Source organism: Myotis davidii, unplaced genomic scaffold (assembly GCF_000327345.1).
Source record: "Myotis davidii unplaced genomic scaffold, ASM32734v1 scaffold500, whole genome shotgun sequence".
Taxonomy (NCBI): domain Eukaryota; kingdom Metazoa; phylum Chordata; class Mammalia; order Chiroptera; family Vespertilionidae; genus Myotis; species Myotis davidii.
In genome coordinates, this window is record NW_006293949.1 from 140,911 (window position 1) to 153,823 (window position 12,913).

At 36.9% G+C, this 12,913-nt stretch overlaps 1 protein-coding gene across 1 annotated transcript in view; it reads left to right on the plus strand.

Moving 5' to 3' along the window:
* CUL4B (cullin 4B) overlaps positions 1-5,558 on the plus strand; it is a 48,123-nt gene extending 42,565 nt beyond the window's left edge. Inside the window, exons 17-20 of the mRNA XM_006767808.2 lie at positions 439-544; positions 2,085-2,257; positions 3,830-3,982; positions 5,019-5,558. Of these exons, the coding sequence (XP_006767871.1) occupies positions 439-544; positions 2,085-2,257; positions 3,830-3,982; positions 5,019-5,114 (528 nt within the window). The 3' untranslated portion in view covers positions 5,115-5,558. The remainder of the gene's footprint in view (positions 1-438; positions 545-2,084; positions 2,258-3,829; positions 3,983-5,018) is intronic.
* The last annotated feature ends 7,355 nt before the right edge of the window (positions 5,559-12,913 follow it).

Here is a 12,913-nt window from a genome sequence, read left to right on the forward strand (position 1 = left end):
CACTGCCACTTCTTGACTGAAAACTTCTTGTTGCTGGGAGCTCGAGAATAGAGTTCCTGCAGCTTTTCATGACTTACCTGAATCAAAAAAGTCAAAAATGCATTTGAAATAGTGATTTCTTGGTACTCATGATAAATATCTGTAATGACAAATAAGAAGGCTAAGTTATTAGTTTTCATTACTTCGTTGTTTAGTTTTAATTATGGGGCTTTAAAAAAGACTTTAGAAACGTCACCCAATACTTCCTTCTATGTTAGGTAAGACCACACTTAAGCCCAATACTGAACATACTGGCTTTTCTGGATACTGTTAATCCATGGTTCTAAGTCCAATAATTGAAAAACAAATGCTTTCCCTGTAAGAGAGTAGTCATTTTATTAATGCTTTATATATATATATTTTAAAAATGATGGCTAAACATTGCTGTTTCTCTAACAGGGTAAAAAAGAACTCCAAGTCTCTCTTTTTCAAACACTGGTGCTGCTGATGTTTAATGAGGGAGAGGAGTTCAGTTTAGAAGAGATCAAGCAGGCTACTGGAATAGGTTTGTGTTGAATCAGTTGATTAGCAAGCATTATTCAGTGTCCACTCTGTGCATTCTGCTAGGTTAAGAACTCTGGGGGGATATAAAGGAATAATCCCTCTCTTTGGCACTCATAATGTAACCACTGGGTAAGGGGGAAATGACACTTGAAATAATTTCAAGTACCAGTCTGTGGTGCTGACTCTCAGTGTATTAGGAATTTGGCAAAGCAAGAGATTAGTCTGGACTGGTACATTTGGGAAAGCCTTTATGAAAGGGGTGGGACTTGAGTTGGACCTTCAAGCTTTAGTTAGGGAGAAAGCATATGCTGCAAGTGGAAATAATTGTAAGAAAAGACTTTCGGAGGTAGCAACGAGCACAGTGTGAGCAGGAGTCATGAAGAGTTTAACTGCAGCACAGAATCCTATATAATAAAGATGTAATATGCAAATGGTTATGTAACGACCGACCACGTAAAGACAGGATCACAGATCAGCAGAAGGGTGAGGCAGTGAGATACAAGCAGGCAGTGGAGAGCTACAGGAGGGAGCAGGGCAGCAAGCTATGGGGAGGAGGGCGGAGCAGCTGGCAGAGAGCTACAGGAGGGCGCAGCGAGCTACTGGCTCACTGATTCATGCGCAGGTCTACTAGTAGGGAGATAAAAAGTTAGGGTAAGATGGGTAGAGACTTACAAATCTAGCAAGTGAAATGTATTGTAGTCTCAAGTGTGTGACATAATGGAAGTGACTTATGTAGGGCAGCTTGAAAGATGAAGAGGTTCCAGTCCAGTAACTAGTGAGGTAATTCTGTCATAAAATGTTGGGGCTTAGACTAGAATGAGGCCAATGAGAATGGAGAAGAGGCATTTCTAAGGAAGCAACAACTTACTAGATAAGTGGAGGATGAAGGAGAAGAAATATAATTGCAGGGTTTCTCACCCGAATAGGTTGGTAGATTCATGACTAACAGTTGGAAAGAAGACTCAGTTTTATGGGGAGGGAAGATGAGTAAAATTTTGAACATACTGGAGTAGATGGTAGTAAAAACAGCCAGGTGGGGGTGTCCTTTAAATGTGGACTGGCCCTAACCGGTTTGGCTCAGTGGATAGAGCATCGGCCTGCAGACTGAAAGGTCCCAGGTTCGATTCTGGTCAAGGGCATGTACCTTGGTTGTGGGTACATCCCCAGTAATGTGTAGGAGGCAGCTGATCGATGTTTCTCTCCCATCAGTGTTTCTTGCTCTCTATCCCTCTCCCTTCCTTTCTATAAAAAAAACAATTAAATAAATAAATAAATAAATAAACAAATAAGGGACTGGAGAGAAGTGAGATAAAATTTCTGAAGGTTTGGTAGTTAATTCACATGGAATGGTAATTGAATTCTTTAGAGGATGACCAGGAAAAAAAATCATTAGATGAAATACAGAGGGAGTCATTGGTGACCATGGAGTAAAAAGGAAACAATATTAATAGAGGGATGGGGTGGAAGCTACATTGAGGTTGAATGTAGCTATTCTTGTTGATGAGCTATTATAAATGACTAAGCCACTATTTCTTCTTCAGAGGATGGCGAGTTAAGGAGAACACTGCAGTCTTTGGCCTGTGGCAAAGCTAGAGTCCTGGCAAAAAATCCGAAGGGCAAAGATATCGAAGATGGTGACAAGTTCATTTGTAATGATGATTTCAAACACAAACTTTTCAGGATAAAGATCAACCAAATCCAAATGAAAGAAACGGTATTTCTTTTACATTCTCCTCATCCTAATGCACTGGAATTATATGTGTTCATGATAAAAATTTATAAAGAAGATTTTATAGCTATAATACTACCACTGGTGTTAATATTTTCTATGGCTATCTCTATTTAGCTCAATGTATTTCAGTATTTTGCGGGGGTTTTTTTTGGCAAGGGAGGTGCACACAGACTTGATATTTAACAGTTTTATATCCTGCTTTTTGTGTTTAATATTAAATCTTTAGACTTCTTCCATGCCATTAAATAAATATCTTGATAAAATGGCAGATGGCCATACAATATTCTTTTACAGGGCTAAGAAATTTTTAGTATTAGTATTTATAAATAAAACTGTAAGAAACCTCTTTGTACCTAAAAATCTCTCTGAGTCTCCTCTTATGATAAATTCATGGAAGTAGATCTTTTGGGTTGACGAGTATGAACATTTGAAGAATCTTAATACATTATGTCATATTGTGTTTCTGAAAGTCTGTACCAATTTACATTCTTGTCTGGCAGCATGACTGCCTGACTTAACAGTGCCCTCAACCGCACTAAAGATTGTATTTTCTTTTTAAAATTTTTGTCAACTTGCTTGATGAAAAATCTGAGTGATTTAGTATTTCTGTGATTAACAGTGAATATTTTGTTGATTTTTGCCTTTTGAATTTGTATGACTTTTATTAAGGAACCAATAGCATTAATTGAAACCAGAAAAAGTTTTAATGTGGGACAGAGGTCAATATCTCAGGCAAGCTCCAGTTTTTTATTCACCTTCACATCAAAGGTATGATATTCACTTAGAAGATGACTGTGTCCTTTTTAAACATTTATGATGTATCAGAAAGAAATTGCTGGCAAAAAGCCCAAATTATTCTTTTGATGTAAGTGCCAAAAAATTATTTTCAAAGTTTTTTTTAATTAATTATTTTTCAGAGAGAGGCAGGGAAAGGGAGATATATAGAAACATTAATGATGAGAGAGAGTCATTGATTGGCTGCCCCCTGCACGCTCTAGCCTGCAACCCAGGCATGTGCCATGACCAGGAATCGAACCATGACCTCCTGGTTCATAGGTTGATGCTCGACCACTGAGCTATACCAGCAGGGTACAAAAATTATTAAGAAATAGTTTGACTCTGTTAGTTTAGCTTGTTAGTACGATACTTTGAGTCAGAGGTCAGAGTCAATCATTTTTACAGAGAAGCTAATGTCAAGCTAATGTCATACAGAAATCTACTCAACAACCCCTTGTGACACATTTAGAGATTTCAAGGACAGAATAAAAGAAAATGACAAGTTCAGTATCATTTGGTGTCTACTTCTAAGAAAACAACTCAAAGATTGTATTTTTTATTAACTAATATTGACATTACTTCATAGGTACAGGGCAATATAATTAGGACAGAAAGAAGTTGTGTTTTTTCCCTGTCATTTTCTGTATTTATAAAGGTCCTTTAGATAATTCAGCATATTTAGTGCATTAACAGTGTCATGTTCCTAAAATATATAATTAGTGTAAGTAATCAAGTTTACCTTGAGATACAATTCCTAAGTGAAACTTTTTTTGTTAGGTTGAGGAACAAGCAAGCACTACAGAAAGAGTATTTCAAGACAGACAGTATCAAATTGATGCTGCAATTGTTCGAATTATGAAGATGAGGAAGACGCTTAGCCACAACCTCCTGGTTTCAGAAGTGTACAACCAGTTGAAATTTCCAGTAAAGGTAGGTACTTCTGTGTTTTCATATTGAGCTTGTCCTATATAATAAAAGCGTAATATGCAAATTGACTCAATGGCAGAACGGTTGGGGGCGGCCAGCAAGTGGCCATCAGGCCAGCCAAGGTGGGTGCCAATGGGCAGAGGGAGGGGACGGCAATTGGGGGGCAGCAGTGACTGGCGGTGGTGGCGAAGGGGTGATTGAGGGGGCGGTGCCAGAGATGCTACCTGGTGGTTAATGCACTCCCACGGGGAGCCCTGCTCAGCCACAAGCTGGGCTAATAGCTGGCGAGTGCAGCAGAAGTGGTGGGAGCCTCTCCCGCCTCCATCACAGTGCTAAGGATGTCTGATTGCGTGCGTAAGCCATCAGTCGGACATCCCCTGAGGGCTTCTGGACTGCAAGAGGCCTCAGGCTGGGCTGAGGGACACCCCCCACCCCCACCCAGTGCACAAATTTTCGTGCACTGGGCCTCTAGTTATATATAAAAGAATACATATTTTCAAACATGAATCTTACAAACATAGATTAAAGCCTCAACATTGTTTGGAGGGACACAAGTTTTTTAAAAAATATTTTAAAATTGATTTTAAGGAGGAAGGGAGAGTGGGGGGAGGGAGGAAGAGGGAGAGAGAGAAACAGCAATTGGCTGTCTCCTGCACACCGCCCCTACCAGGGACTAAAACCACAACCTGAGTATGTCCCCTGACCAGGAATTGAACCATTGACCTTTTTTTTTTATATATAATATATTTTACTGATTTTTTACAGAGAGGAAGAGAAAGGGATAGAGAGTTAGAAACATCTATGAGAGAGAAACATCGATCAGCTGCTTCCTGCACACCTCCTACTGGGGATGTGTCCGCAACCAAGGTACATGCCCTTGACCGGAATCGAACCTGGGACCTTTCAGTCCGCAGGCCGATGCTCTATCCACTGAGCCAAACCAGTTAGGGCAGGCTGTTCCTTTTTTAATGGAGTGTTGGTAAATGGACTTGAACCAGTAACTATGAGCTTTGCACTGAAAATTTGCTTTCTCTTACAGCCTGCTGATCTAAAGAAGAGAATAGAATCCTTAATTGACCGGGACTACATGGAAAGAGATAAAGAAAACCCAAATCAGTACAACTACATTGCATAAAAGTTTGGCCTTGGAGCATTTTGTGTTTCATGCTGTAGCCAGTCGATAAACATGTTGATCCTATATTGTTTGAATTCTTTTATACTACCGATGACCAAATGAAGCAGTGTAATGAAAATAGTTGAGTGGACATTTTCAGTGGTTAACATGCCCATTAAAAGAGTAATACTTACCTTTAAGAAGAATGTTGTTAAACTCTTTGCATGTTATTTAGTATGATGTGCAGAAAACTCTTAAGAAAGTACTTGGTCTTTATGATTCCTCTTTGAAAATAGGGAAGAGGTCCCTATGGCTATTAAAAACGGGGGGTTCTTATACACCGTTAATTATGAAGCAAAGGTTTATTTGCTTAATATGTCATTTAAAGATACTTAAACTGCATGCAAACTTTATTTACTGTACAGAGTTCTGGATGTATTTATCAAATAGAAAAACCACCCTGGATTTGGTTGTTCACCTGTTTTGTGATTTCCCTTGAAAAGAAAAATAAGTTGCCACAACTAACTCCATTTTACTAAGTAATGTTCTGTTACACTCAAAGGGATGCTTTGAAAATTTTATTTGGAAACAAGTTTTCAAGTAGAGGGACAGTTGCTTATATAATCTCTTGTATATACACATCCTCAAATGTTCCATTTATGGCTGTGAGATGTGTGTATATGGCTTAGCCTTGAGTTTACTGTGCTAATTAACAGGTACTTATAAAAATAGCTGAAATAGAAAATTGCTGATCATTTGTACTAGAAGAACAAAATAGGAGAGAAAAATCCAACTTTCTTCATATTAAAAATGAATACAATATGAACATTGCAAAAGAGACCAAAACCCGCATATTTTGTAAATTTTTACACAACTGAAAATTCATCAGGTAGTTTTCAACTTCCTTTAGACTTTAATGTTGCTTGAACAGTTTTGTGTTTAACTTGGACCAATTGTAGATTGTTACAGGCTTTTTAGGATTTAGCATTCCTATTTTTTATTACCAAAGTTTTTTTGGGGAAGCACCCTAACTCTTTGTTGGTAAATAAGCCTTTACTGTCATTTTTATTCTAACTTCCTATAGCCCTAGATGTAAAGGTCCTCTCATTTTCTCCACACATCCACTAGTTTGGAATTGCAAATTCTATTTCATGCTGATCTTGTTCCTTTCAAAATTGTTTGAAGAATCCTTACAATGACCAGGCACCTACTTTTCAGGGGAATATCCTAGGATTATTCAGATTATACAGAATAGAGCAAAAGTATTGTTCTTCAAATGGATCTTGTGAGTAAAAGGCTTATCTTTACCACCAGTGGTGTTTTTTTCTTTTGTATTTGTTTTTTCTTGAAGTTTTGAAATTAATCGATCACAAAGGAAAAGCAGAAAATTTTGTTCTTATTTTTAAAAATTAGAACTGTTTTTGCAGTAGTTTATTTCCTTTACTATTTGGAGTCATTAGGTAGGAAGAATACCTAGGTTCTAACCAGAGACTTGGTTTTTGTGTCTGGTATTATTTTCTTGAATTCTCAAAGACCTGTGAACAGTTATTTTAACACAGTTGCCTGTGTCTCTCTAATTGTGTCAGTGTGCACACTGTTGTGTAACAATATGTGGTATTTTGAATGCCTTCCTAATTTTCTTTTGAACAGTCATTACCCTTATATTCTCAGCTCTTCTGGTGTTTCCTTATATGAGGTCATCTGACCAGGAAATACAACTATTTTGTTTGCCTTTTCTCCATATTGGACCATCTACATCAGTGTTCTAACTCATCCCTGATGGTCTCTGAGATATGTAGATAGTTCCACGAGACTTGGTAGTTACTCTTACGAAATTATATAGAATCGGTCCTGTTAGGAGGAGACTCTTGGTGCCACCTTCATCATCTTGAAAGCTGGTCCCTTTTCTGAGGCTCTTAATGTTTGAAAACTTGATGCTGGTTCATTTGAAAAATTGGCAAGGCTATTAAAAACAAATTGAGTAGAACTGTTTAAGAAATTGAAAAGTAATTACAAACATTGGGTAAATGTGACTTTTCAGTTCTGTATCGGTTGAATTTTTGTGTTCTTTTTCCTGTGTACGTGGTGGTTCTATTTTTCTCCAATAAAAGTTTTATTTAAAAAAAAATTTCTAGAGAAGATCTTTAAAATTCAAATGTTGTAAAGAAAGTCATAAAACTGCAGACCCTAAACTCTTCCTAGTGATTTCTTTGACTGGATTCACATCAATTCTGTTACTTTTTTTAAAAGTTAATTTTTGTGGTGGTTTAGTGGTAATAGCATAGGAATGTACAGAGGGAAGAGGTATGGTAAAGGGTGAGTAAAATTTCCAGGAATCCTCAAGGTGGCTAGATACTCTTAAATATCATTTTAGAAAAATCAAGTAGAAGTATAAACATTCTTTCATTCAAATCCTCAAAGTCAAATAATTGCATAAAGTCAATATGAAACTACTCTAGATTTACCTTGAGGGGAAGATAAAAGGTTAAATACTTTGTTTTAGTTATGGCTCTTGATCTACCTTTTCTGTCATTATGAGTTCTAGGCCATATACTCTCACAGTAAGACTCTACTGAAGAATTTTACCAAACCAGAAATTAAGAAGCCTTTTAGAACCCAGTTCCTGAGTCTGTTGAAAGGCCTCAACATGGTGTCTTGCCATACTGGAAAGTCTTATCTTGTATATGTGTGTACAGTTCAGGAAATCAGTTTATTCTATTTAGGCATCTGCTGCTGAAGATTTTCACAAGTTTTTTTAAATCTCAGCATTCATAAGGTTTTTTTTTTTTTACAGTAGATGTTTTTATTTTGTTTTGAAAATCATTCTGTTTAATGCTGTGAATGACAGGAGTGTTATGGACATGTTCTGTTCTCACATCTACAGAAAATTGCCAAAACAAATTGTTCATTAAAAAGAAAGGAGCATTACTAATAGGAATTTGAATAATTATGCTTTATATGGTATCCATGCTAATACACTAATACCCCATTAATATTTTTGTTTCCTACAAAAAAAATTTCATTTGAGCAATGAAGAGATTTGTTCACCTTGAAACATTTGGTTCAAATTTAGCACTTTGTTCAATTATTTTCCTTGCTATTAAAAAAAGGCATTTCTTTATTGAGCATATAATATATTTCTATATTTAGAGGCCCGGTGCGGTGCACGGAATTTGTTCATGGGGGGGCGTCTCAGCCCAGCCTGCACCCTCTCCAATCTGGACCCCCTCAGGGGATGTCTGACTGCCTCTCGCAATCCAGGACCATTGGCTCCTAACCGCTCACCTGCCTGTCTGATCACCCCTAACAACGCTGCTTGCCTGCTTGATTGCCTCTAACCACCTCTGTCTGCCTGATTGCCCCTAACCATAAATGCAATCATGTAGTACAGTGATGGCAAACCCATGACACGCGTGTCAGAGGTGACACACAAACTCATTTTTTTGGTTGATTTTTCTTTGTCAAATGGCATTTAAATATATAAAGTAAATATCAAAAATATAAATCTTTGTTTTACTATGGTTGCAAATATCAAAAAACTTCTATATGTGACACAGCACCAGAGTTAAGTTAGGGTTTTTCAAAATGCTGACACACCGAGCTCAAAAGGTTCGCCATCACTGGCATATTAGCTCTTTATTATATAGGATAGTCCTTAGAATTTTTGTCTGGCATAGTAAAAAAATTAATTTGACCTTTTTTTTGTAGAACTATATTTTTTAATCCTTACCCGAGGATATTTTTCCGTTGATTTTTAAAGAGTAGAAGAGAGAGGGAAAGAAAAACATCGATGTGAGAGAAACACATCTATTGGTTGCCTCCTGCACATGCCCTGACCAGGGCCTGGGTCAGGGAGGAGCCTGCAACCAAGGTACATGCCCTTGACCGGAATCAAACCCTTTGGTTCGCAGGCCGACACTGTCCACTGAGCAAAGCTGGCTAAGGCTTGTAGAACCTTTTTGATGTAGAATATAAAAATGTGCTATAGAGACACATTAAAATTTGATAGTTTTACAAACTAAATAGAACAGATTCTCACATCCTCTAATTTTTGTGAGAAAATTTTGTAAAACTTTTAAAAATAACTTATTGTAAAATACAATGTAAAATTTACCATTTTTACCATTTTAACGTGTACAATTCAGTGACTAGTACATTCACCATCACCATTCTCTAGTTCCAGAATATTTTCATCATTCCAAAAGGAAACCCTTTACTCATTCAGCATTAACTCCACAGTAGCTACCCAGCCTCTAGAAAACATTAATCTGCTTTCTGTGTCTATGGTTTGCCTAGTCTGGATATTTCATATCAATGGAATCATATAATATGTGACCTTTTGTGTCTGGTTTCCCTTGCCTAGCACTGATGTTTCAAGTTTCCTCCATGATGTAGCATGTTGCAGTACTTCATTTTATGCTTCAATAATTTGTGTGTGTGTGTGTGTGTATACCACATTTTATTCATTCTGTTGATGGACATTTGGGTTGTTTCCTCCTTTTGGTAGTTCTGTTAAGACGATTTGTATACAAATATCTGTTCAGTTCCCTGTTTTCATGTCTTTGTAGTATTATACACAGGAGTGGAATTGCTAGGTTATATTGCAGTACTATGCTTTACTTATTGAGGAACCACCAAACTTTTCCATAGTTGCTACACCATTTCACATTCCCAAGAGCAATGTACAAGAATTTAAAATTTTCCACACCCCCATCAACACTTGTTTTTTTCTGTTTTTCCTATTATAGCTATCCTAGTGGGCATAAAGTAGTTTTTGAATTTCATTTCCTTAATGACTAATGATGTTGAGCATCTTTTTATGTACTTGTCAGCCATTTGTACATTTTCGTTGGAAATGTATCTATTCAAGTCTTTTGGCTATTTTGTAAATGGTTTGTCTTTATGTTGTTGAATTGTAAGAATTCATTATATAATAGGGATACTAGACCCTTAGCAGATATAATGGTTTGCTAATATTTTCTCCTCTTCTGTGAGTTGTCTTTTCACTCATTTTAAAGTGCCCTTTTTAAAATTTATTTTTCAATTATAGTTGATGGTCTCTTGATGCACAAAAGTTTTCATTTTAATGAAATACAGTTAACCTATTTTTTTTTCTTTTTGTCTCGTGCTTTTGGTGTCATAGCTAAGAAACCATCACTAAATCGGAATCCATGTTGATTTACACCTATATTTTGTAAGAGTTTTTGGTTTTATTTCTTAAATTTAGGTCTTTAATCTCATGAGTTCATTTTTGCATATGGTATCAAGTAAGTGTCCAAATTTATTGTTTTGCAGGTGGCTATCTAGTTGTCTCAACACCATTTGTTGAAGAGACTATTCTTTTCTTCATTGAATGGTCTTGTCACCTTTGTTGAAAGTTAGTTGACCATAATTTCTGTGAGTTTATGTCTGGGCTCTCATCTATTCCATTGATTTATATATGGATTGTTATGCCAATACTACACTATTTTGATTACTATTGATTTTTAGTAAGTTTTGAAATTGGGAAGTGCGAGTCTTCAACTTCTTTTTCAAGATAGTTTTAAATATTTTGGTTCCTTGCTATTCCGTATAGATTTTAGGACCAACTTTTCCATTTTTTGAAAAAAAAAAAGGCCATTAGGATTTTGATAGGGATTGCAATAAATCTATAGACAGTTTGGGAGTTTTACCATCTTAACAATATTAAGTTGTCCAGACTGTGAACACAAGTTTTTCCATTTTTAAAGATGTTTTATTGATTTTTTTTTTTTTTTTTTAGAGAGGAAGGGAGAGGGAGGGAGAGAGAGAAACTTTGATGAAAGAGAAACATCCGTTGGCTGCCTCCTGCATGCCCTCTACTGGGGATCGAGCCCACAACCCAGGCATGTGCCCTGACCAGGAATCGAACTTGCAACCTTTCAGTGCATGGGACAATGCCCAACCAACTGAACCACACTGGCCAGGGCTTTCCATTTTTAAAACCATTTGTTTTAGTTCTTTAAAAAATTGTTTCAATATTTTGTGCTTTTACTGTATGAGTCTTGCATCTCCTTGGTTAAATACATTCCTACATATTTTATTTGTTTTGATGCTATGTTAAATGGAATTTACATTTGCTAATGTGTACAATTTGTGTGTGTTAATCTTGTATCTTGCAAGTTTGCTGAATTTGTTTACTAGTTCTAATGTATTGTGGAAATTTAAGGATTTTTTATATATAGCATTTTTGTTGCCTATGACTGATTTTCAACTGGTGTGCCATGGCACACCAAAAATTTTAAAACATGCAATTACTAAGGGAAAGGGGGACTTCTTTTCACTTAGTAATTAGTTTATGTGTGCCATGAGAAAAAAGAGTGAAAAATCTCTGGCCTATAAATAGAGATAGTTTTACTTTTTCCTTTCCAACTTGGTTATATTTTATTTCTTTTTAATTTCTCTGGCTGGAGCTTCCAATGCAGTATTGAATAGAAGTAGCTAACACAGACATCCTTGTCTTTTTCCTCATTTTAGGGGAAAAGCTTTCAGTATTTTCTTATTGAGTACTAGAGGCCCAGTGCACAAATTCATGCATGGGTGGGGTCCCTTGGACTGGCCAGCGATTGGGACCACTGTAGGTTGTCCAGGGAGAGCGGCCGCAGGAGGTTGGCTGGCCTCCCTAATTGGGAGGGACCGTGGGAGGTTTGGCCAGCTCAGGAGAGGGACTACGGAAGGTTGGCTGTGGGAGCACACTAACCACCAGGGGTTATCATGCTGAAGATGATTCTAATCTCACAGTTTTTTTAGTGTTCCTATCACCAAAGAATGTTGCATTTTATCAAATGCTTTTTCTGCATCAATTGAAGTGATTGTGTAGTTTGTTTCCCTTAGTTCTATTAAATTGGTGTACAGTAATACACCCTTATCCACAGCTTAACTTTGCATAGTTTCAGTTACCCATAGTCAGTTGCAGCTCAAAAACATTAAATGGAAAACTCCAGGAATAATTCATAAGTTTTAAATGGTGTACCTTTCTGGGTAGCATGATGAAATCTTGTACCATCCCACTCCCTCGCACTCAGGACATGAATCATCCCTTGGTCCAGTGTATCCACACTGTGTACACTACCTGCCTATTAGTCACTTAGTAGCTGTCAATATTATGAGATCCACTGTGGCAGTATTGCAGTACCTGTGTTCAAGAAACCCTTATTTTATTTAATAGCTCCAAAGTGCAAGAGTAGTGATGCTAACAATTTGGATATGCCAGAGAGAAACCATAAAGTGCTTCCTATAAGTGTTTATATAAGGAAAAAAATAGTATATGTAGGGCTTGGTTTCAGGCATTTACTAGGTGTCTTGGAACATATCCCCCATGTATAAGGAGGAATTATTATTACATTGATTATTTTTCATACATTGAACCACCCTTACATTCCTCACATAAATCCCAATTGATCATGGTATATAATCCTTTTGATACGTTGCTGGCTTTGGTTTGCTGGAATTTTGTTGAGGATTTTTGCATTTTCGTAAGTGGTATTGGTGTGTAGTATTCTTGTAATGGATAATGTTGGCCTCAAGGAATGAGTTACAAAGTATTCCTCTTCTATTTTGTGGAAGACTTTAAAAAGGATTAGTGTTATTTCTTTTTTAAATATTAATACAATTCACCAGTGAAGCCATCTGGTCCTGGCTTTATGGGGAAGTTCATGTTTATTGATTCAATCTCTTACAGGTCTGCTCAGGTTTTCTATTTCTTTTTTTTTTTTAATTAAATCTTTGTTGTTCAGATTATTGCAGTTGTTCCTCTCCCCCCCCCATAGCTCCCCTCCACCCGGTTCCCACCCCACCCTTTG